This window comes from Rhea pennata, chromosome 7 (assembly GCF_028389875.1).
Source record: "Rhea pennata isolate bPtePen1 chromosome 7, bPtePen1.pri, whole genome shotgun sequence".
Taxonomy (NCBI): Eukaryota; Metazoa; Chordata; class Aves; order Rheiformes; family Rheidae; genus Rhea; species Rhea pennata.
In genome coordinates this window covers 35091534-35116014 of record NC_084669.1, presented here as the reverse complement: position 1 = coordinate 35116014, position 24481 = coordinate 35091534, and the positions used below count along the sequence as shown (strand labels likewise).

Genomic DNA, 24481 nt, shown 5'->3' with positions numbered 1-24481 from the left:
AAAACCTCATGCGTTACTGTGAGTACTTTCCTTGTTTTCTTTGTTTCACTTCACTGTCTGCCATTAACTTCAGTTGCTTGTTCTGTGTTGCAGTTCTAAACACTACGATACAGGCATCAACTTCAAATTTGCATTATTCAGGTGAGGCAAAATGTATTAATTTTTGTTTAAGAACTTCTCCATAAATTCTTTTTAGTAGAGATGCCATTATATAACCCCTGGCTGCCTCCCCACCTCCCCCATTAATTGTGGGAGAACTTTCCTACTCTTCAAAGGGATTTGTGGGGATTCTTGGGGGTTAGCATTTTGGTGATCTAATTTTCAGTTCCACTGCTGATCAGGTGGTTTTTGTGTGGAGCTTAGGTAAAGGCTTATCTGTAAGCTATACCAAATGAGGGAAGCCTTGACTTAGGAGACCCTCAAATCTTCCAACAGAGGAGGAAAAGAAAAATGTATTAACTGCTGCAAAACTGGACCAAACCTCAGAAAGAACCTACATAAACTCTGAAACTAAGGCTTAATCCTGAGGCTGAATAAAATAATGAATTAGTAAATAAAGTATTTTCAACCTAGAAAGTGACTAGTTAGACTTCTGTTTTGCAGAGGTTGACCAAACTCTTACCTGAACAAGTTTTTTGGTTTGTGTTGTGTATGTCAGTTTATGCAACAGAATAGTTTTAGTAAAAGTGTAGAAAACTTCTTTAAGGTATGTGAAGTATTTAGTGAAGTAAACAGTAAATTCTTAAATGGCAGTTGTGCACTGAAGCAAGGCTTTGTGGCTTTCTGTTTGATTTTTACACCTAAAATCATTCGACAGGTAGATTATTATCTAATTACACTTCTTATTTTAAAAAAGCTAAACCACGAGTATTTCAGTTGCTTGTAATTTAACTTAACAACTTGAAAGCAGTTGGCTTTCTGGTCCTGGTCAGTATCAGTAAGTGTAGAGCAAAAAAGTAGTGTTTTTCTTGGAGTGATTATCTGTATGTACCCCTGTACATATAGGCACTCAAGAATGGAGACCTCTTGCCTTAACATTTCAAATGGGTATTCCTGTTCTGTCTTTACATGTATGGCATGTAGGTGGTAGCTGTGGATAGGGCATCCTGCAGTTTCTTTCAGTTGTCTAAAAGCACTCTGAGGCAACTTTTAAACATCAGCCTCTATTTACACTTTTTCTTTTTTCTTCTTGGGGGGGGAGGGTTCTTTATTTTCTCATTTTTACTAGCTGTACTTATTTTATCCTACTTCATTTGTTCAAAGTAACTTCTTTTCTCTCTCACTAATCTTTCCTCTTCCCTTCTCAATGACATTTTTTCTGAAGTAGGGCCCATTTTGAAGAGGATACTTTTTTTTTTTTCCCCCCAATGATGGATATGTAAGATGATTGCTGTCTTTGGTGAGGAACATACTATTGAAAAACGCAGCATCAGTTAAAATCTGAGGCAAAAACTTGGGAGGAGTAGAAATTTCCGTGTGAACAGATCCATTGTTCAGGTTAGAATTAACTTTAAACCAAAATCCATTCTCAAACCGTATCAAACTACATTGGTCTGTGACTAATGTCTTCCAAGGCCACTTCACCGATAGGATCATACCTTCCTCCTCCTCAGCAAAGTCAACGTGGTAAGACCTCTTGGTCTTCCAGTAAAAAGGCCTGTGGCCAAGGCACTTAGCTTGTGATCCTTGATTTTCTAGAGGATCTTACTGGACTTGGAAATACTTTCTCTTCTGTCAACAGGAAGGATGTTATGTTTTCTTCATTGCTGCCAGTAACACATGACTTCAGGGCATTTGCTGTTGCAGGTTATCAAGCCTTTCTGAAGTCACCACTGGAAGTAATTGGCATTCTCCAAGATGCTTTTGTATGTTTTTTCTCTTTTACCTTATAATCTTAATGGAAAGCATTTGAAAATTTGAGATTGAAAAAGGCTGAGGATATAAAGTGAGTGGAAGGTACCAAGTATAAGTGTACTTGAGTGAGCATAATCAAGACAAAAAGCTTTCCATCTCAAAGTATTTGTACCAGCAGTGTGAATGAGTTCATATATAATGTATCTTAACCTCTAAATATCCCTTCCTTTTCCTTTGAAGCACAGTCACATGTGAACCTATCTGATGAACCTTTTCAGCTCAAACAGTTTATGCACAGTTTTTCAGACAAAAAGCTCTTACACATATATACATGCATGCTTCCTGTAATATGTAAGCTAGTGAGAGAAGAATATAATTACTTTACTTGCTGCATCTTGTGCACACAGATCTTCCCATTCTTGAACAATTTCTAGTCTGAAGAGTTGCTGGTTCATTGAATCTGAAATGAGGGGGGGACTCCTGCCCTTCAATAAAGAAGTCTAGACCTTTGTTCAATATGGAAAGTAAAAACTTGGGGTAAAGTACCTGTAAAAAGCTTTTTTGAATTAATGAACATGAAGGGAATGTGCATTGGTATATATTTTGTGCGCAGATAATGGACGTCAAATAATACTGTCTTTGGTGTCTTCATAGTCTGAAAATTAGTCAGACGCATGGAGTATTTTTTATCTACTGCTGCCACTGCAGTCATCTTTCTAGTTCGAAGGTATCTCTCATCCCAGTTAAAACTGTATTCTAATTAATGTATCAAGTAACATTACAAGAACTCACCTTGGGTGGTTCATTGTCCATCATCATATCTTCCTGTAAGAGCTGTGTGGGTTTACTTTGGTAGTATCTTGGAAGTGTTTGGAGGGAAAGATAATGAATAGACTCATTGCACTGTGCAGTATAAGTTGAAGAAGTAAGTTGTTTTTACAGGCAGAAAAAAAGCTGAAAAATTTGTGGTGACTTTTTAAAGTTCCTATTAGAGCTAGCTTCAGTCAGACCATCCTCCCCTAGAAACCTTTGTCTTTGCCCTGACAAACTTTGCTCTTAGAAAAGAGAATGCTTTTCTGACTGAGAATTGTCAGCTCTTCATTCTGCAGTTTTACTTATTTTGACAGTACAATGTACTTGGACTTGAAGACTCTTGAAGATAAGGTAGTGATTCAGCTTAGAAGATAAAATGTGATTTATTTGTGTAGTTTATGTTGCTTAGGAGGTGGACTCTAGCATGGAAAGGATTTGTCTCTTTTGAGAAACCCTCCCAGATGTGTGGTATTTTCAGGGAGGCAAGGTAATAAATCTCACAGTTCAGGGCTTGGTTTTCGTACAGGTTGCAGGCATTTAGTATTGATGAAATAGCCCTTCATCATTTTAAGCAGCATGTGTGCACGTGTGCGTGCACACACAAATGATGCCTTTAAGTACTAACAGAAGAAAGTTCTACCCATTTTGTTTATGACAAGGGCTGTCATAAGCATTATTGCATACAGCAGAGAACTCAGAACTCTGGATGATAGAAACCAGGATCTGCCTACCATGTATGCATTTGCAGTGGATCCCAGTAAATTTAAAAAGTTTTCCAAGACCTCTGAAATAAAACTGGAAACATGGGGCTTATTGACAAAGAGAAAAAGCATCTGAGGGTGTGTATTTCACTCTGGTGGATGGCTTTTATTGCATTTTCTTGCACTTTGAAATGTTACTGCTTTAGGGAGTGAGCAACTCTGTAGGTAAAAGATACGTAATTTAGCCTTTCAGATGGCTTTTTTTATATGTGATGGTATAGTAATGTTGCATGAATGAATCTAGTGTTGTTAAATTAAGGATGCACAAGCAGCTCAGAGACTGAGGCAAAGATATTCAATTAAAATATTCAGTAGTATTTGAATTACTTTTTGTAAGCAACATTGAAAAATCTTGACCTTCAACCCAAAGGAAAATAACTTCTTTTAGGAGGGAATAAAGTGCCTCTTAAAGTTGTGTTAGAATGATATTAAAACATTTGTAGTAATTGTACATACTAAGCAGTGTGAGCTCCTCTCTAAAAAGTGATTTCTTCAATTCTGACCTTAACTTTTAAGCAGATAAGATTGTGCATCATACAGGTGAGGAACAGGTGAATTGTCTAAGAATACAAGGAATATGCTGATAAAGTATTTCTAATGAAGTGTAACTATACGCGCAGTGCTATGCATTCTGCAAAAAGTGTCTTAGTCACAGCTTCTGTATTTTAGCAGGATAAACTAATTAATGTGGCTTTGGACTAACTAATCCTGTGTATTTATATCCGTTAACTAAGTCTAATGGAAGACTTTGATGATAATCATCAATGAATCACTGTGTACTCTTTGTTACAAATCGTATGCTTAAGTTCGAATAAGTGAAGAGGAGTTGTTTTGCTTTTTAGCACTTGAGCCATATAAACCATTGTGTGAGTTTTGAATAATTATGAATTAGATCTGCATGTTAGTATCTGTGTTGATACTTACAGTGCTGTAGAGTGCAGTGTTTGATCCATGCAACGTTAATGAGACTTACAAGGAATACAGCTACTTCAACAGTGGCTATTTCGCTAGCTGTTGCAGTAACAGGGGCTGTTGGTTAAAAAAAGGCTTTATATAACCTTAACACAGTGAGAAGATCCACTCGATCCCCATACCGCAACTCCTGCTGTGCTTTGTCAAGTCCACTTGTTACTTCCTGTTGATTCTGTGTTGCAAAGAACTGAAGTGGATGTGCATTCTTTTTCTTCTGTTTACTCAAACTTGTAGAAGTGTGAAGCCACCTGGATGGGCCTTTTTTCCTATAGAGGAAGCTGTATTTTCTCCATGGTATATAGTAATATGAAGTGGAACGTACACAAGAATCTGTGATATCTGTGGAAGTACATTCTCAGTATAAACTGTACTGATACAACTATCTTAGTAGAAAATCATACCACTGATTAATTATCTGTGGATAGCTCAGGGTATAGATCACTCTATCTGTATCTTAGTATGGCATAGCAAGACTAATGTCACTTGATCTTGAAGGTCCTAAAAGTAAGGAGAAAAAGAAAATGCTGGGCACGTGGTTTGAAAGGCTCAGAAAAACAAAGCAATCACAAGCAATCTAGCCTTAGGATCCTAATTTGAAATCTAATAGTATCCAACTAGCAGAGAGTACCATACTACTGCTATTAAGTGCTGAATCTAAACTGGGGATAAATCGTAAGATTTCTTGTTCCTTCACCACTTTCCACAGCTCCCCCTACCTTTTATTTTTTCTAGAATTTCCTTGTTCATATATGTTCTTGGCCAAGACATGAATAAATGTGTTGTTTCCCTAAATAAAAGTAAGTTTCTTGGCAGAGATATTTTTGGCCTATTTTAGATTCTAGAGATGAATACTTGCTTACAAAACTACATCTTTGTTCATTTATTTAAGGTTGCTAATCTTGCTTGCTCATTATCAACAAATGAAGATGGGATGAAAATTGTCCAGATGGCAGCTAATCACATAGAGACTTTTTGCCCACAGGTAAGACTTTTTCAATTAATTCCCATCACAGTGCACTGGGTGTATGCTTTATTTTTGTTATACAACACAGATGTTGTATATTGGTAGTCCTTCAAACTAAAATTCACACTCGGTTCACACTCAAATTCAGGTGAGTTGAGACCGAAGGATAAATCAGCAGCAAAAATATCAGTTCTGTTTCTTCGTGGTAACATAGATGCTAATGGTTTGTATTGATTGGGAGCCTGAAAAAGTTGTAAGAATTGCGGTTGGAAGAAACAAATATGGCTAGATATTTCTGAAAATTAAACCTAATTGAATGAACAGTGTTATAGGATAGTGCAAGTGTCTTTGCTTTTACAAAGCAATACATACTTTGACTTCTAACTTGAAGTATTAATGCATCTTGATTTAGTGTGTATGTATCTACATGAATGTTCCAATGAGAATTCCTCTGATTAACATAAATCCAAAAGCTTAAGATATCCCCTTAAGCAACTGAATGAGAAACAGTGCAGTTGCAAATATATTTTGGGGAAAGTACTAAGTACCAAAAAGTGTATCTGTCATACTCAAAGTTGTACATTTAAAAAAGACAACTGCAGTTGTAGTCTCCTATTTAAAGCAAATCATGTTATCAATTTGTGTGAAACTGATCTGAGTGCATCAGCCTTGAGGCTGTATAAATTAAAGACCGTTAGTTCTTTAAAGAACAATACAGGTTACATAGTGGCCTAAATACGCTTACTGCTTTGCACATTTGAATGATAAATGCGGTTGAAATAGAAAGTGAAGAGCAAATATTAATAGTATGCTCAATTACAAGGTTGAGGAGTCCATTTTATGCCTGTTGATTAAATGGCAATATTCAGAGAAGCTTAAATGAAGAAAATCTGATAGTCTGAAAATATCACAGACCATAGTGTCTTGAATCATTCAATTTGTGTCTATTTCTATGATGTTTTTATAGTTCTGTGTTTTTTTGCATCCTACTCTTTGCTTTAATTGATTATTGGCTTTAATTTTGTAAGAAGGATTTATGAACAGCTTTTTCTAGGTGGTTTCCCTGAGGGTATAAATGCACCTGTTTGATGCATTAGTATGCATCCAGATGTAATTTTGTTTTTTTTAATTGAGAACATGCATTTCAAGTATTGACTGTGGTATCAGAAACTCCTGAAATCCAGTTTTTACTCAGACATCGATTTTTTCTTTACAACCATTTAAGTTTTTAGGGTATCAGTTTCCTGTAGTAAAATGGAAGTTTGTTTGGTTTATGTTTTTTTAAGCTCAGGAGTAAAACTGGAATGAGTTAGTTGATGAGGATAGATCTATCTAAACAGTGAATCTGTTATACATGTGTTCAGATTATGTAATTATTAATTATGTGTTCTTCATGCAGGAGTTGCTGCTTTCTCAGATGAGCACCATGCATTATGAAAGCAATTGGTGTTTTACTTAAATAAGAAATAACAGAAGAAAGCTCCTACTTTTTTACAGTAAAGCAGATTTTTTCATACCATTTAAAAATTCTCCACAGGGGAAGTAATTATTTCGGAAGATCTCTGCAGGGCAGAACTACCCCAGTATTCTTAGATCTTTATGGTAAAAACCTTTTTTTCCTCTCATATGCTTTGAAGAATACCTTATTTGAAAGGAGCTGTGTTGTTTGCATTGAAATCTGAATAGGTTGAATTAAAAAGACTCCAAAACCAGAAAAAACATTGGAGTCCTGGAATTCTGCAGATCTGAGAAGTAAAATTTCCCATACAGCAGTAAGGAAAAAGCAGGTACAGAATTTGTATTATTAGAACTCAAACACTTATGTTAAACTGACTATATTGTACTGTAGTTAAAAAAACAGAGGGTTAAAATATTTGGAGATACTCAACAAAAGTGATCAACTAAACACTGGAGCAGATACGAAACACATAATGCTTGTTCTTATATTTACATTAATACTTCATGAGCAGTTTACTTTAAAAATACTTAATATTTTTTCTATAATAATAGATTAAATGAAGAGCAACTGAAGATGTTTCATAAAATGAGAAATAACTTTTAGCCTAATTGTTAATAGCTTTTGGAGAGGGGTGGTTTCTTGAATATTTTGTATAAATACTTAAAAAATATCTATAAAAGCAAGCAAACACAGTCCTGGTTTTGAACAGCAAGAGTCTATAATTTGAGTTTGTTACCCATATGTTTCACTTCTGTGGTACGTTTTAAGATGTCTCTGGCTCCTCTTTTACATGTTCCTCTGGAATAGATGAAGATTGCTGATACAAGTTAAACCTGTCAGAGTTAAGAAATATTAAAAAACGTCCTAAATGTAGGATTCTTGCTGCCAAGCAAGATATACATAAATACCCGGTTTGGCCTAATCCACTTCTGGCTGGGTCAGCAAGTATGTCTGGCACACCAGGCCAAAGCAGGAGGAGCTAGAGGAAAAAAGACCCAGAAAATCTGTTTGTGTTTGTGGATGTAAAGAGGATCCAGTTTGCTGTCTGGCCTAGGTTCTGTGCAAGAACTGGGTCCTCAGAGCTGTTTTTCACCTAGTACAATTCAACACTTCTTTGAAGGATCTCTTTGGAAATAGAGGAGGTGAGTGAGTGGACCTTAACAGTAAAACATGACCTACACAGATGCTGCAAGATCGTTTGGCTCTCATATCTAAGTAGATTGCTGTGGTTGACTTCTCTGCCAGGTTGTGATGCCTAGGGCACATTCCTGCTTGCTTTGAAAAAGAACATCATGCAGTGCAGGCTAGGCTGTCCAATAATACTACACGTCATGCTGCAGCCATTACATGAGGTGGCTGAGGAGCAAGCCTTGTATCCTGCGTGGCAGAATCTGTCCAGTGAATGCCTTGGTGAAATGGAGGTTGACTTCCTCTTAGCATCTGACACTCTACCTAAGGGTGTGTTTCTTCTGAGAACCAAAGAACTTTCTGTTCTGTATTCTCTTGTACAGGTATAACTACAGTAGACACCAGCATTTGCCTTGATGGCTAATTACAGAAAAAAATACATATGGGAAGATTGCTTGTAACTGACTTAGTCTTTCAGTTGCACACTGCTGTATGTGCAGTAAATGAAACTTTACTTCTGGGAAGGATTACCTGAGATTTGTTAGGGTATTTGTTCAGTAGGTGTAGTTGTAGTGTTAATTCTCTTTGTGTCTGTAGTACCTTGATGCTTCAAATCTTAAAATTGCTCTGTAGTGGAATGTCCATTGAGCTCAGTGGTAGGAGGGATTTGATACACGTAATAGTATTTCAGCTCTGCACTGCTTTTCGGAACCTTTCAGTGACACAGAATGAAATGTGTAGTGTTGTTAAGTTTCTTGTCACAGACTTTATTCTTGACTGTTCATATTAGTTTATTGAATTTGTAATACTCAGTAAAGGGATATTTAAATGTGTTATATTTCTGTCTCTTACCCTATTTCTCATTCAGCAGATTGTTTTCTATAAATAATTTAATACCTGCACTTTTTTCCCCACCTGTTTCATGTGTGCATCTGTACTTTCAGTTCGTGTTGTGCCTTACTGAAATACGACATGAGAAGCTTAAGTGGCTTACTTAGAAATAGTTAAGTTTGCCTAAGATTGTTTGAGTCCTGTTCTTACAACACCTTTAGTTCAGTTATCTGAACATCTAAATGTTTTTATATATAAAAAAATGTGTATGTGCGCATAAAAATGTGTGTGTACATATATACAATGTGTGTATATATACATAGATATATACACGCTGTGAAATCTAGATTTATAACTTCCCTTACTCTAAAAACTCAAAAAAGGTAAAAGTTTTGGTCATGCTTTTCATTTCTTCCCTTCGAACAGCTCTGTTGGTGTTTATTCATCTGTAAATCAGGCTGATTATTATTTTGTTCTGCAGTGCTTTAGGACCTTTGTTGGGTGCTTGACTTTGCTGTGCTCATTTTAGTAAGAGGCAACGTTTCTTTGAATATAAAATGGAGTATGAGGGCGTTCCCTATTCTACAGGGGGAAATCTTAAAACTAAAATTTTTCAAAGTATACCAAAGCATCTGATAAGCATCCTATCTCAGTGCAGTTTTGCAGGTAAAATTCCAGCATTTCCACAATCCAAATCAAAATGTTTACTTCTTGGCAGGAGTACCTCTCATCTTTTAAGAATTTTTTTGGATAATGTTATTTAACTTCATTAAGTAAATCACACTACAAAATCCACTGTTATTAAATTCTTAACAAAATATCAGACTTCCAAAATGGTTTTAGGCATGCTGAACACTCAAAAGTCCTGCAGACAGCTCTCTCTGAAATCAAAGCTATGGCTCTTCTAGAACCCTGGTGGTCATAATCTGTAACAGACAATACTCAAGTGTGCTATTTGTTGATCTGTATTACCTGAGCCACTAATCTTTAACTTCAACTGTGTGGTGTATTGGGCTCATTGATGCAGTCTGTTTTTACTTTTATATTGACTGTTTCTTCCCCTCTCACAGTACTTTCCAAGAATGAATTTTACTAATGAAAAGAACATAACACTTGGCACATTTATGGAATATGATGGTTGTGATTCTCAATGTCATCTTCTCTTGTTTTCTCATATGTGACTGTTTAAATATCACCAAAGACAGAAGCTGATTTTTTTTTGTTCATGAGAGTTTGTAAATCAGAGTTGTCCCAGTAACATGAAGAGGTATTGGAGTAAGCAAGATGCTTAGCTGATTGGTGGGAACATAAATGTGAAATAACCTAACCATTTAAATAGTGATATGATAGCTTTATGTATTTATTTGGGTGACCGGCATAATAGAGCTGCTCTTCAGTGCTAACCTGACTAGCTGGAACTCACTGCAGTGTTTGGGGATTACAGAAATACTTTTTTCTTGATAAATGTACTTGCAATGAGGAAAGCAATAAGAATTACAGAGACTTGGAATCTGGTCTGCCACATGCAATCTAGCCCTTACAGCCCTCTTTATTAATTTTAGTCTGGGCACTGTTGCAGTAATCCTTTCTTTCCTGTCTTTCTACCAGACATCTTTAAGCCTATTACATGTTCGTCAGGATCATGCAAAATGGGCGTGTTATTTTGTGTTATTTGTGGGGTGAAGTTATTTGTGAGGAGAGGTCCAAAGTAAGGATTCCCAGTTCAGTCCACCCACCTACAGCTCAGTTCAAAGTGTCATGGAGGGATAAAGCAGGTTACAGCATTGTATACCACTTACAAATGTATTCAGCTAAGAAGCTCTCAGTTCCAAGCAGGAACTACCAGTTCTCTGAATCCTTTCTTGAAACTATGGTCATGAGTTTGTTTCCTATATATTTGCTCAAGCTCTAAATATAAATACTCTATAAATAGGTCTAGTCTCAAAGGTAAGCATTTTCAGTACATTTTCCCTTACAAAAATCAACAAGAGTATTTAATCCTTCCTTGAGCAAAGTTTCGATTTAGCCTTGCATGCTTTAGCTTTTGGGGGTTGATGTAGGTAGGTAGGTATTATTTACTTCTGTATTATTTTCTAAGTGTGTAATGTATTGAACAAAACTAAACTCTCCTACACAGAAAAGAGACTTGATAGCTAATAAGGGGGCAGCAGTGTTACTTTTGATACGTCTGAACTTGAGTATCTGAAAAGTATTTTGTGTAGATTGTAGAGGCTGTAGGTTTTTGAAGCTGAAGAATCTGCATTTTCTATATAGTTACTAGAGAGTTGTTATTACTCATATTAGAGAAGATCAATCATCAGTCCTTTTTTTTTTTTTCCCCCTTTACTCTGGTATATTTAAAGATGAGGGACAATGAAGCAGCTTTTCACTACCACCATAAAAAATATTCACCAGTATCCTTTTAATAAGCAGAATTGTTTCATTTTCTTAGTTGAACAGGCTGGGTGGCATTTCCTTTCTTCTGTCACAATACTGTTTTCTCCGCATACAGCAAGGGAACTTAGTCTATCAGTGAGTTCTCTACCATCTCCTTTAAAAGAGAGAAAACAGATGTTGGTATCTCTGCCAGTATCAGCTGTCTTCTTAAGTGCCATCTCTAGTCTTTCAATTGAGAGATTAATTATAAGTACATATTGTGCCTTAATAATAAGTCTCAAACTGAAGCAGACATTACGGTAAAGCAGTATATTTTTTTTTATGTAACTTTTCACCGTGTTGTCAAAGCCCACATACGATGCTGCTAAGCTAATGAATAAGTTGCCATTAATCTTGGTAGATAGGGTAGTCTGCTTGAGTGTTCCTATATTTACATTTTATATATGTGTATATATTCTATATATGTATGTTCTATATATTTATTCTAGACCATGTTCTGCTGGCAATGGTTGACGTGTATCTCCAGAGCAGAATTATCATCCATGCGTACATAAATTACTGAGAACAATGTTCTCATAAGGAATTAGTTTCTGGATAGTATGCTGCATCCTTCTGACATTCTTTTTATCAATATGTAAATCATGGCATGTATAAGTAATTAGTAATGCTTCAAAAATCATCCATTTTTCTGTTTCTTCCTTTATTTTTTTTCTTTTTGTTGAATGTTTTGTTGTGTTTCCTTTAGTGTGTAAGACTTTGTTGTAGGCAGTAGCTTTTCTCTTTCTTGATCCTATTTTAAGTAAATGTCCTACTGGGGTTTCAACATGTGGAAAAAAGACTGACACAGAAACAATAATACCAGCAATAGAAAAAGTAGTCATCTGATGGTAGGTAAGCGCACAGTTTGGATAGAGTGGGGCCCTCCCCCCCCCACCCCCCTGAAGAGAATGTAAATGATGTGTATGCGTGTAGGCAGCTTTCTTCGTGGTGATGATTCTCTGAACTTTGGCTTCGGAAATGATTTGTTAAAAATAAGAGAGGAATAAAGATACCTTTCTAAGAGAAAAATGGTTTTCTTTGCTAGAGTTTGTCATTATCTACAGTGAACTGTTGTTGCTTTGTAGAGTAACAAGTTCTCTTTTTGTGTGTGCTTGTTTTCAATGCACTTTTGGCTTGTGAGGTGTTCAGAGTACATACATGAAGCACTGTTTCATGTATGGCAGAAGATGAAACTAAAGAAGGAAGTGAGGAAACGTTTAGCCTACTTTCATGTTCTACATACCTGTCCCAGTTACCTTTGAAGACCTTGTCCAAAGCATCTCCTGAGTCATTTGCTGACTCTATATTCATTAAGGTAAAACCAGAATTTTTTATATATTTTGATTACTTCAATTTCAGTATGACAAAACAGAGAAAAGTGAAAGGATTTAAGAACTGAGATAATTAATGATAAAATATTAATGAGAATGCAGGACACAGCGTTTAAATGAAATGGCTTTTTATCTGGCTCTTGTGTTCCAGTGCTTAAAAAAGTGTGTCTGACTTAATATTGTGATACTTGTGGAAGCCTGACCCCAGGCTAAGAATGGGGTGTCAGCATGCTGGGCTCTTTAAACACAAATCGGGTATCTCCCATATAACCTTCAGTAAACTGCTTGTACTCCACAGTCTTAAGCTTGTGCTTGTGTCAGCTCAAGTGAACTAGAGACCTCAGGAGGGAGTTGCTTTCGAATGGATTTAAAAAGTCTGGAGGTTTGGTCCATTTTTGCCCTTTCTTCTAAAAACAAATGAACAGATAATCCTGCCATATGTGAATGCTGAATATTTAATTGAATTTTCATGTTTTTTTTGCACTAGCACTTTAAGTAGTAAGAAAATACCATTTTTGGCCTCAGAATATTCTGTTAGAGTCTCTGTTCAGTCACAAAAATGTTAACCTTAACTTCGTATGCGTTTACTGTGGAAGGTTTGCATACACAGTCATAAAGGTGCATGTAGAAACAGATGCTTCTTTTTGGGGCAGAGGCTTTCCATGTGTAAAGCTTACAATAGATTCAGAACATACTTGGGCAGGGGGTGTTGAGAATTGGGGTTTTTTTTCTTCCTCATAGTGGTCCATGCCTCTCAGCAGTACTTGACCATGTTGGGGGCATGCTTGTGAGTGAAGTTAGGCAAACTGTTTTAATAAAGTACAAAAACGTTATCCCAGTATAGTAAAAACATATTTCTGTGTATCACTAACAACTCCATTACAGACATTAGGTGATAAAGGCATGTAAGACTCTAGTTCATTTCTAGCCTGGAATATCAGATCAGTAAATTTTCTAATGTTGTTGACTTTATTCATTTGAAATAAATCCTGTTTATTCTTGAAGAATTGTTTCACCTGCATGTTTGCCATTTGGAAGCCTCTTGGCCAGTAGCTTGTAATAGCAATGTAAAATCAAGAAGGCATTTACTGTATTTTAACAGTATGTTAATATATACCATCTTTGTGCAGTGACCTTTTCTGAAAGGTTAAATTTACCTAGTAAGATCAACCCGGTAGATTCGTATCTAACTCAGTCAACTATGTGTTCTGTAGTTACCTAGAGAGCTCATGCAGCCCCATCCGTAGAGGATGGGCACCCTTTCAAGACCTGGCAGGGCAGTCAGGTAGTTTTGAGCAAGCTAGTCTGAATGTAGCATTGAACTTACTGTCAGTCAGCTATACAACATAGTCAACTATATGTTGTTATCAAAACGAGCACCTCCAGTGCAATCCCTTCTTTCAACATCAGCAGATACTTTAATCTCTTTTGAATATGATGAAAAAACTTACTGTGGTCATTTGAATGTCCCAGTGTACTGTCTGTACACCTAAGCTGTTGTCAGTGTTTTGCAGGGTGTTGGAAGAGCACACTGTGTATTGTGAGTACAGTTTTTCCAGTTTTCAGAAGCAGAGAGAAGTTTCTTTTGGAAGTACAATCTTGCTTTGTCAGTGCTATCAGGACTTCGGATCCAATGATTAAAACATCTCCCATAACTTGGCATCTCCTTTTAGCTGCTTTTCTTGGGGATAGATTTCACCTTTTACATTCACTGAACAATTGAAGTTGTTATATTAATATAGTACATAGAGCAAACAAATCGTTTACTCCTGGACTATGCTTATCCATTGGGTAGAATTTTGTCTGTTGTTTGGGGATGCTTTACTAATACCTTAATGTATATGTATTTAAAATTATATTAACTGAAATGCATTTTCTGATCAAATATTTTATATAAAATATACTCAGTTTTTAAAGCTTCTGCATTATATGAGGCTTTTTGTATCTTAATGGCTTTTTATGTCAGATGCCAAAGTAACAATGTCATGGATCTGAGCTTATTTACCGTCATAGTGGGGTTTTTTATGTGTTTATTTCTGGATTAATGACAGAACTTCTTACAGAGCTTGGAGATGAGTGTATTTGTAAGCTCTCACAGTACACTCTGTGGGAGAAAAAAGAAGCACGAGTTGATAGGAAATAAAACTCTGCGTAGAGTTCTGTTGAAGTAGCAGGCAGCAAATGTGTTTCTGTAGTATCTTTGGTAATCCTTACGTGTGGAAATACTGTATGTTGCTGCATTATACATCGAGCATTATCTTCAGACTTCTAAGGGGTACTGTAAAATAGGTAAGGGAGGTGACTTGCACTGGTTCAAGAAAGAGTCAGTGTTAACAAGTAGATACCATATAATTACTCTGTAATTGTGCATTACAAGAATGCTGGAATAATTCAGATCAGAAGGGATATCAGAATATCTGAAGTCCATCCTTCTGCTCATAGCAAGTTCAGTGCTACATTCAGACCAGCTTACTCAAAACTACCAGACTGTCCAGTCAGGTCTTAAAAGGGTGCCCATCCGCTGAGGATAGAGACGGATAGAGACTGGGCAACTGGTGAGTTCTTGTCTTTATATCCATTCAGAACCTCCTGTGATCCAATTTCTGACTATTGTCCTTTGTCCTTCCACTGTCTACCGCTGTGGAGAGTCTGGCTCCATGATCTTGGTAACCTCCTTAAATACACTGGGGGGCTGCTGTTATGTCCCCCCCTCCTCCCCCCTGCCAAGCCATCTCTTCCCTAGGCTGAACAAGCCCTGTTTTTCAGCCTTTCGTTGCTGGGCAGGTGCTTCAGCCACCTGACCATCTTGGTGGCTCTCTGCTGAATTTGCTCAAGTTTATTAATGACTTTCTTGTATTGGAGGGCCCAAAGCTCAACACAGTTTCCTAGGCTGATCTAATCAGTGTCACCTCCCTTAATCTACTAGCTGTGCTCCTGTTCTTTCAGCCTGTTGTGCTGTTAGCTTTATGCTGCTGACTTGTATTTTAATGTGCTGTCCTACGGGATCTTTCTAGCAGAGCTGCTCCCCAGCTATACCATTCCTGTACAGCAAAAATGGTTATTCCATCCCAGGTACAAGATTGTTATACAGATACGATTAATATTTCTTTTACAGAAAAGAGGAGGAATAATCTTAAGTTTTCATAGATCACAGATAATTTGACATGAGTTTTATTCCTTCATGGTATTGTCCAGCAGTACAATACCATTTGTGAAGTAGAGTAAAATTATTAAATCAATAATAGCTTGAAAAGGTTCAGTAACAGCTTGAAAAGGTCCACCTTCTGAAAGCTGAAGAGTACTCTGTGGCATTTTGGTGTGTCTTTCATGTACATACCTTGATGAGTCCTGTAGGGTCTGCTTAGGAACAGTCCACATTACATACATGAATGGGGATTAATGGAAGATGTCCATGTATGTTCCAGTTTTAAACAAAGATGCATCCTGATCTGCATTCTGATAATAGAAACAAACACTGCATTTGATATAGTGCACACATTGAATATGACCTTTGTTAATACTTTCATAAGCTATAAAAACATGGAGTTGTGTAGTTTCATCTTGCAGCAGCAAAAGAAAACTCTGTGGTGGAATCAGATGAAATTAGTTTGTTTTAATTTATGTGAATGTAGAGACAGATACCTTATTGGACACAGGAACAATTTATTGGAGACCGTTTTCCTTAGTTTTCTGCTCCAAAGCAAATCCAACCAACATTCAGCTCAAAACATTACCCAAGTCAGAATATGAAATTGTTGGGAGCTCTTGCTTTGGAGCATGTATAGGCCTATCCCTATGTTTCAGAGAACAGGCTGTCATTAAACCTACCAGTTTGCAACTACATTTAATTACCATAATACAACATAATTCCTTCTCATAAATGATCATGTTTATATATATACACAATAGGTGCACAGTTCTAATGCTAGGAAGCATGAGTGAGTTTCAGGTCAGCATTCCCAGTTACATATCACGTTTTCGAGATGTTAGCTCTGCACGTAATTATGTTAATAGAACTTTGTGGGCGTTTGCACCTTTCAGGAACATGACCAAGTCTTATGAATTGCTACTTTAGACTGTTGTACTTACCAGCTGTTGAAGAGACTAGAGAAGACAACAAATTAGCGGATTCTCCATCTGGATTTTGCTTTGTGACTGTGCATTTTTTTAAACTGCTGCAGTTGAAACTGAGAGTAAGCCATTGTTATCTGTGCACAAAAGCAGCTCTTGTGCTTTGAGGGTCTGAAAGGAGAAATCCCTTTGGCCGAGTTTGAGAGCTGTGGTGAACTGGGCTTGAGTGCAAACTACCTTCTGTAGATCTACTACTGTATAGGTAGATTCCCCCGATAATCCCCCCTCCTCCCCCCTCCCCCAATAATTACCCTCCCCCCGCCCGTGTGGTTATCGATTCCTTCCCCTTAAAGGTGAGCATGGTATGTCGTCATTCTAAAGGACAGGATAAAATAGTCAATTGGCAGTTACGGCTGAAGAGAAAACTTTCCCTTCCTTTGCCTTGGGCTTGTGCTTCTCACTAATTCATTTTAAATGTTAGTTACTATAAATGCAGTGACATTTTTAACTGCTCAGTGTGGGTAAAGGTGCTAAAACCATGACCAGTGGAGAAAGAAATTGAGGACAAGATGGTGGCAACCGGTAAGGTAATTTCACTATCAAAAACATCATTTTGTGGGGACTGCAATCTAAACATTTAAAAAAAAACCTATGGCTTGAGTTGTAAATTAAAAGAAGTATTACTTCAAAAACGTACTGCTGGAGTCCCTGTTTTTGAGATGGTGACTGCTTTTGAGATGTCATTTTTGCATGTCATTGGGGAAGATAATTGAGTAAGCAGAATACAGTTAATTTTGGTAGGATAATTTTTAAGGGCAGTACGATAATGACTATCAACATTTTTTTTTTTTTGGTGCAAGTGAGGTAAATGAAATTGCCTGAGAGTTCAAAGAGAAATGAGGCTTAAAAATGCTCTCTTTCTCTGTAACCTAGAATCATACATGGAGTTACACTTACACTGTAATTATGCATAGACTTTTAAGGTTGTTATTAAGCTCAGAGATGAATAAAATGATATGTGAGTATTTATTATGGAAGGCAAAGCTATATGTTTCCATATTGACTGGGTTGCTAAACCATGTCAGCCTAGTTTGAGCTCTTCCAGCATTAAGTTAACTGTGCTAATTTATGGTAGGTCAGAATTTGACCCTTCTTGTCTAGATGGTGAATTTCTCTAGCATATTTGAGTAATATTAGACCAAACAATTAATTAAGATTTTTTCTTGAGTTGAGGCTAATGTATTTTTCAATAATCACAGTAACTTTACATTTTATTTCCAAAAACTTAGTAGTTTTCTTTTTCTTGTGCTACAATCTCCTGTATGTCCTGCATGCCAGCTGCTGGAAGGGGACTGGAGGTGGAGTAAAAGTGAAGAGAGTCTTAGCCTCAGAGTCTGGAGTGGGGATCAGGAGGTTGTAATTCCTATGTGCCTGGACAAGAGCTTGAGGTGGGGGGGTGGGCAGGCAGGAAGGACTGAAGTATTTTGTATTTTCTCTTAACTTGATGTGCATGTTATTTTCTACCAAACTTCAGGCTGGACTAGCTGACAAGGAGGTCTGTATAGCAGATGAAGGAGGCCAGGATCCAGGAACAGGTGTCAGATGGACAATAGGTGCTGTACTGATATTTGAGGGGTCTGTGATTGTGTGTGTGCTTGTGAAATAGAGAGTGAGAGCTGGTGTGTTTTCACTAGTGAACTTCAGTCTTTATGAGCCGGAGAAGAGGAAGCAGACTTGGTTAACTATACTTCTGTTTTAAGTGAATTCTGATAGTGTTATGTATGTAGGTGGTGTTGAAGGCAGCACCTTGCTTGTGGCAGTCTGCCTTGTTGGCCACGTCAGTGTCTTCTGTGTGTGTATGTGTCTGAGATACGCACTCAGCCTTGCTACTGATTGGATCCACAAACAGGAGAGCAGTGACCATGTGCAAGGGTGTGGGATGGACACACCTCTGGGACCCCACGTATTCTGGCCTGTGCTCCAGCAGCCAGCCAGCAGGGGATTCCCTGTGTCCCAGAACCCACTGAAAGAGATGGCCCTTACAACCTCTTACCAATTTCTTAACAAAAACTTTCAGATAAGTCAAAACTTCTTGCCATGTTTGATTTTCTACAGTGAAGCAAAAAAAAGCATTCAAATACTGTGATGCAAAAAGTAGTACTTGTGACTAATCTTAGTGAACAGCTTAGGTAATTCTATTGTATATGTTACTCAAGTGGTCAGACTAGATAATCTTTAGATCCTGTATACCATTAGTGTCTGTCAGTCTGTGTGCTAGTTGCTGCAAGCTCTTGACTGACAGATTAAGAAATACTTGCCTACTTGTGCTCTAATTTGTATTTGGTCTACTCATTGCTTCTGGCAGAGTCAGTGCCCTAATCTACCAAAAGAAAACCAAGAGATCTACCAAAAAAGATACCTACCAAACCCCCCTCAAACAAACAAAACAGGAAGAAAAGACTTGATTGTATTCAACCAGAAGTCGGTTTAACCATCAGGTAGTGTCTTACTGAGACTTGAACAGAAAAGTTAATGGTTAAATTGCCTGTGCAGTATTTCAGTCTTGATGGACATATTTTGTAACCTAAACTATTCAGTCAGATGAATCGAAAAATTATTAATGTGACTGGAAAACCATTGCAGTGAAGTGTTGAGTCCCTGGCTCAGGAAAAGGATCCCATGAAATTAACTCAAGCACAATGGAGAATAAACGCAACACAGTTTTAACTCGTGCAAATCTTGTTACCTTTAAGAGAGTGATGGGAGAGATGCAGTATACCTGAAAGGAATTGGGTGTTCATATATAACACTATATGCTGAAAGTTCTCATACCTCTTGTATTTGATGTCCAGACAGAGAAAGCAGGGATTGTTTCCCATACACAGCTGCGGAGCCATCCAAATGTGTGACTTAGGGATGCTGTTTTGGTTTAGCAAACATAGAGACTATTTAATTGGCTGCTAGTGCTTGCCTGTGCTTTTCTCCAGTTTTGTAGCCTGTCTCCTGGGTTCTTTGGCCAGCAGACCCTGGTGTAGTTGGGTAGCCTGTACTCCCAGTGCTTTTATCACTAGCTCATGTTGCAGATGAATTTGTTAGGTGCATGGAGCGGGGGGAATTAATACTTAAAAATTGCAGAACTTGATCATCTTAATTCTTATATCAACACAAAATATTCCCCAGTAAACAAATGATACCTGTTTGATGCCAACCTTTTTTGTATGAGGAGTTGGTTCTTCCTAGCAGTATTAAGACTTCTGCTCCTCTCTTGTGCCATGACAAATATTTGTTATCAAGTCAAGCTCTATTTATTATTTAGCTCTATTCTGATTTATTTTCACTTTATTATATTTATTTAGATTTTGTTGCCAAAAATCAGGAAGGTACTGGTAAAGATTCAAAAAAATAATCATTTAAGCTATGTAATTATAACATTATGGAAGCTAAAAATTAATCTTCCAGTGCAGATTAAAAGAAGGGGATGCCTGTTAATGAGAAACATTGTGTTACGGAAAAGACTAGATAGTCACTTTTTTAAATAGAACATTTGTGTTGTATTTTCATTTACATACTCATTTTTTACCATATTAGCTAATACGTTTAAAGCATCTATTTTTTCCTGGTTAGGCAAATCAGTCATACACATTTCTGTCAAAATGACCGTAACAGCAGAATTGCAGTCACAATTCATTGCTAAATGTTGAGAACCAATAATCATGTATATCGTATAAATATTATTCTCTGTTTACAGTTGATATATTTCATGAATTTATAATTTGAACACCATCCAGTTGCATTGTTTGGATGTAGTGCAGATGATGTGAATGCAGATTTAAAGCTCTACAAGGTAGACTCTGCTTTCCTACATAGGCATGTGTACCTTATTGTATTTTATTAAGTGAGATCTGTTGATCAAAAACATTTGCTCATCTTCTTGAAAGAGAAACAAAATCTGAAAACTTTATAGTTAGTTGAAAATGATATGAAATGTGCTCAAATTAGGTATTATTTAATACCTAATATTTTAATATTTAAAATATCGCTGCTATTAAGGTAAGGTGCTGAGTTAACTTAGTTTTGAGATCAGGTGTGGGCTTTAACTGCTTTAGAAAGCAAAACTGAAGCTATTTTAATGGCTTAACATTTAAATTATAAAATTTGAAAATTCAGGGCAGGTGTCAGTTAGACACCAAAATGAAAAGATGTTAGTAACTAGAAGCTCTACTCACTTTTCTTCAGTGAACTAAAATATCCAGTAAGTAATTGGATGTACCTCCCACGATATGGTCATAAGAACCTAATTCCAGAAACCTAAAAAGCATCTTCAAAAGATTTGAGTCATCTCCACATTAGGCATCCTTGCCTCTGAACCTTGTTCTTCGGTGAGAAGAAATAAAAGATTGCTCTGGGCTAATTGACCAATACAGTCTGTTCTCTGATTTTGTTAGTGTACATATGAAAAAGTTGTTCTCTTGGGCAACTTAAACCTTAAATTCTTGGCGGACTGCTTCCGGTTCTTTGCAGCCTGTGACCTTAAAGACTGTTTGTCAAGAATGAATGTAGCTTATGAATAAGCTGAAGTTACTATGCTAAGGGTCTTTTTTTTTTTTTTTTTTTTTTCCTTGCAGTACATTTCATTCTTTAAACTTTAAAGGTAAATCATATATTTGGATAGTTATGTAGTTACAGGCAGAAGGTAATATAGCTATGTGCAGAAGGTAACAGAGGACTAAGACTTGGATTTCATGGATTCTACACAGCATCCAGTGTGGTGTTCTGTGTAATGACTGTAGAAAATCACAAAACCCAATTAAAAACAGTAATGAGGAAGTGTTAGAGTTTAGCTTGTATCTTAACTAGCCTTCTTTCCTTATTATATTAAATTACATTACTAATATATTTATCATTTTTAATATACACTGTATTATTAATAAATTACATTATTAAATTCTTTAATTGCTTGTTCACAATTTCTTTGACTGTTTATTAAATCCCTTCCCTCCTTTAGTGTACACAATACACAGAACATTTATTCAGTGTTTTATAGTCTCCTCATTTTTCAGTGTGTGGTGCCATGTCTTTCTTACAGCATATAATAGAAAGCCTTTTTATTTTTTAAACAAGAACTATTACTTCACTTGTTAATGTTTCTTTAGCAAAATTTCTATGATCTGAGTGCTTTTTAGGTACTATGACTGAATGTGTTAGGTGTTAAATTTGTTCACTTTGTGCGTGTGTATGTATATCTAATTGTGTATTATATGTTTTTGTTAAAAAAGCTGTGCATGAGATGGGAAAACTGTCAATTTGTTATTATGGCTGATGCATATTAAGACCAAATTGGGGTTATACTCTCCCTGAGAGCATGCAGGCTGGAAAGGCATCTGAGTGAGAAACAGTAAACAGGGCGCTTTCAGTAAAGCACAGAGTGGGAAACTCTAGAGGGGGAGCAAAGGGCCTGCCTACCTGCAAGGTCTCAAGCCAGGTTTTCAAGGTAATGAAGAGAGCAAAAATTTCTTGAGGACCAAGCAGACAGGCTTCCCGAGGAAGCCTCTAATTGTTTTTGGATTAGAAAGTCTGCAAAGATGCAGTGATAAGGTGATACTTGATTTCAGGTCCTTTAATTAAATTGTCTCACCAGAAGACCAGTGGTTTTTATATTGAAGAAGTTACAGATGAGTTACCTCATTCCAGTTTTCCATTGTTGTATTTAATAAAATACAGCTGTAAAAGCAGAAGAATTAATTTTCCTGTTAGCTTCCCTTGGACACAAATTAGAAATGTTTAGTGTGTTTTGGTTTGTTGGTTTTGAAGGAAAGTGTAGGCCATTTCCACCTTAAGAATTTGTTTGAGATAAACCCCTTTTGCAGAGGGTTTTATATTTATAGAGATGGCATAGAGAATTAAAGCCTTAAGTATTCACTACCTTTGAGTGTGCAACATCTGAATCCCTTATTATTTATTGTTAGGACTGTTGAGGTTATATAGCAGTCAGTAATTATAAAGGTTGTATGCCTGAAGGTTAGCTCTCGCTCAGCTTACCTATAACTGTCAGTACTTTCCTCCACTGTAAGACAAACCAAGAAAGGTACTCAAAAACAAAGAAACATCCAACAAAAGGGCAACACAGTTGGGCACTATATGGTTTCAGTGATTGGTCTATCTTTGCATTGGATGCCAGGGCAAAAGCAGGGATACAGGCCAGTTCCTCATGGCAGTGTTGGGCACCCTTGTGTGGAGCAGTAGTGTTCTTTTTCATGCCTTCTGACTTAAGATTATTACTACTGTCATTTAATTTTCTTACGAAGGGAGACTGTAGTCCTGCAGCGAAAAGTTTCTTCTACTGGATAACTGTGACTGACCTCTGGGAGGTAGGTGGTCTGTGCTTCCCTGACTGCAGGAGGGGTCTCCCGGTCTTTTCACCTACTGATCTCAGACATCTCTGTTTCTCCAGCTTCCCAGGGCCTTGTTGTCTTGTAGCCTGTCCCACAAGACAGCCCCATTCCTCATCTTACCAGTCTGTCTGATCTGAACACTGCAGTGGCATTCCCAATCGTTTACTGCTCCAGATTTGCTTTGGGTCTTAGTCTTTCTCTGGCCTTGTCCAACCTCAGTATGACCTCTGTTTCTTATCCTACCATCTCACTGCTACTTCTGTTGTAGTCATTTGTATTATGTGCTGTTGCTTCCCACTGGTCCTCAGTCCCAGTTTACTTGCCGAGAAAGCTAGTTTTTTTCTGCCCACTCCCTAACAGTGAGAGCTGCTTTTGAGAACCAAGTCTCATTTAACAGGATTTTCAGGGAATTGGAATTCAGTTGCTGAATTCTATCTGTACTCAGTATGTGGAAGCTGAAGTTTTTAGAGACTGATAACTTAGACCTATTTTGACAGTTTCCCTGAGATAGCAAAAAAGGTATTTCAGTGTCAAACATCAGTTCTTCGAGTTCTCTGAGTACCAAAGCGTTTTCCAGAGTAGTCAGAATACTGTTTCTTTCTTTCATATTCTATTCTATTCTTTCTAATACTCAAGCATGTTTTTTCCTACCCTTGTTTTTGGAAATGACTGAAATAGTGAGTTTGAAGCCTGTAAGTGTAGGGGAGGCTGCCTTCCAGTCAGTGTTATTAATGTGAGCGGATACCTGAAGGCTGATATAACTTGCTTTATTAATAAGACCTGGACAGCTGCATTGTCCTGTCAGCAGGACAATCTGCCAAGAAGTGACCACCTGGAGCCACATCTTCGTTTCATCTGAACCACGTCTTAGTTCCACCGGCTGAACAAAGCTTTGTCGTATGACTTGTGGTCATCGCTGTCACGTATATCTATAGGTAAGGGAAGGGGACTCGCTTTAGGAGAGACAGATGCAAGTCGCCTCCTCCCTGGTTTGGGGACGCCTGACCAGGAAACTCCTCGATGTTGAGAGCCCAAATTGATTGGTGGTACGTAGACTCTGCTTTATTTGCTAACTATTAATTGATCTCTCTTTCTGTCCGTCTGATATGTGAATAGCCTATGCCTGCAAATTAATAAATTGTATCCTGCTCATTGCTTATTTGTGTTGTGACATTGCTTATAAGCATAAGAAAATGTGTTTTTTTACGAGAGAAAATACTTCATTAAGATGAAGGAAAGTAAAAGGTAAGGCTGGAAGGAGCATTGAGAGATCATGTGTTACGCATTTTCTTCCTCTCTTTTTTCCTCCAAAATGTGATCAGCTCTCCTGTGGTTTAAGGATTTAATATATTCCAGATAGATGTTTGACTGCCTTGCTCTTAAAAACCTCCACTGAGGGGAGGGTCCAGAGTCTCCTCAGTCTGTCTGTTTCTGCACATAATAACAGTCTTTTCGGTTACAGCTTGTGT

The 24481-nt window shown here is 37.2% G+C and overlaps 1 protein-coding gene across 4 annotated transcripts in view; it reads left to right on the top strand.

Annotated features, from left to right (window-relative positions):
- CTNNA3 (catenin alpha 3) overlaps positions 1–24481 on the top strand; it is a 456698-nt gene that overhangs the window by 295778 nt on the left and 136439 nt on the right. For all 4 annotated transcript variants that reach the window (XR_009959014.1, XM_062580676.1, XM_062580675.1 and 1 more), the window contains exon 10: positions 5290–5382. Coding sequence is in view for 3 of the 4 variants with exons in the window: in XM_062580676.1 (XP_062436660.1) it covers positions 5290–5382 (93 nt within the window). In the remaining variant the exon portion in view is untranslated. The remainder of the gene's footprint in view (positions 1–5289; positions 5383–24481) is intronic.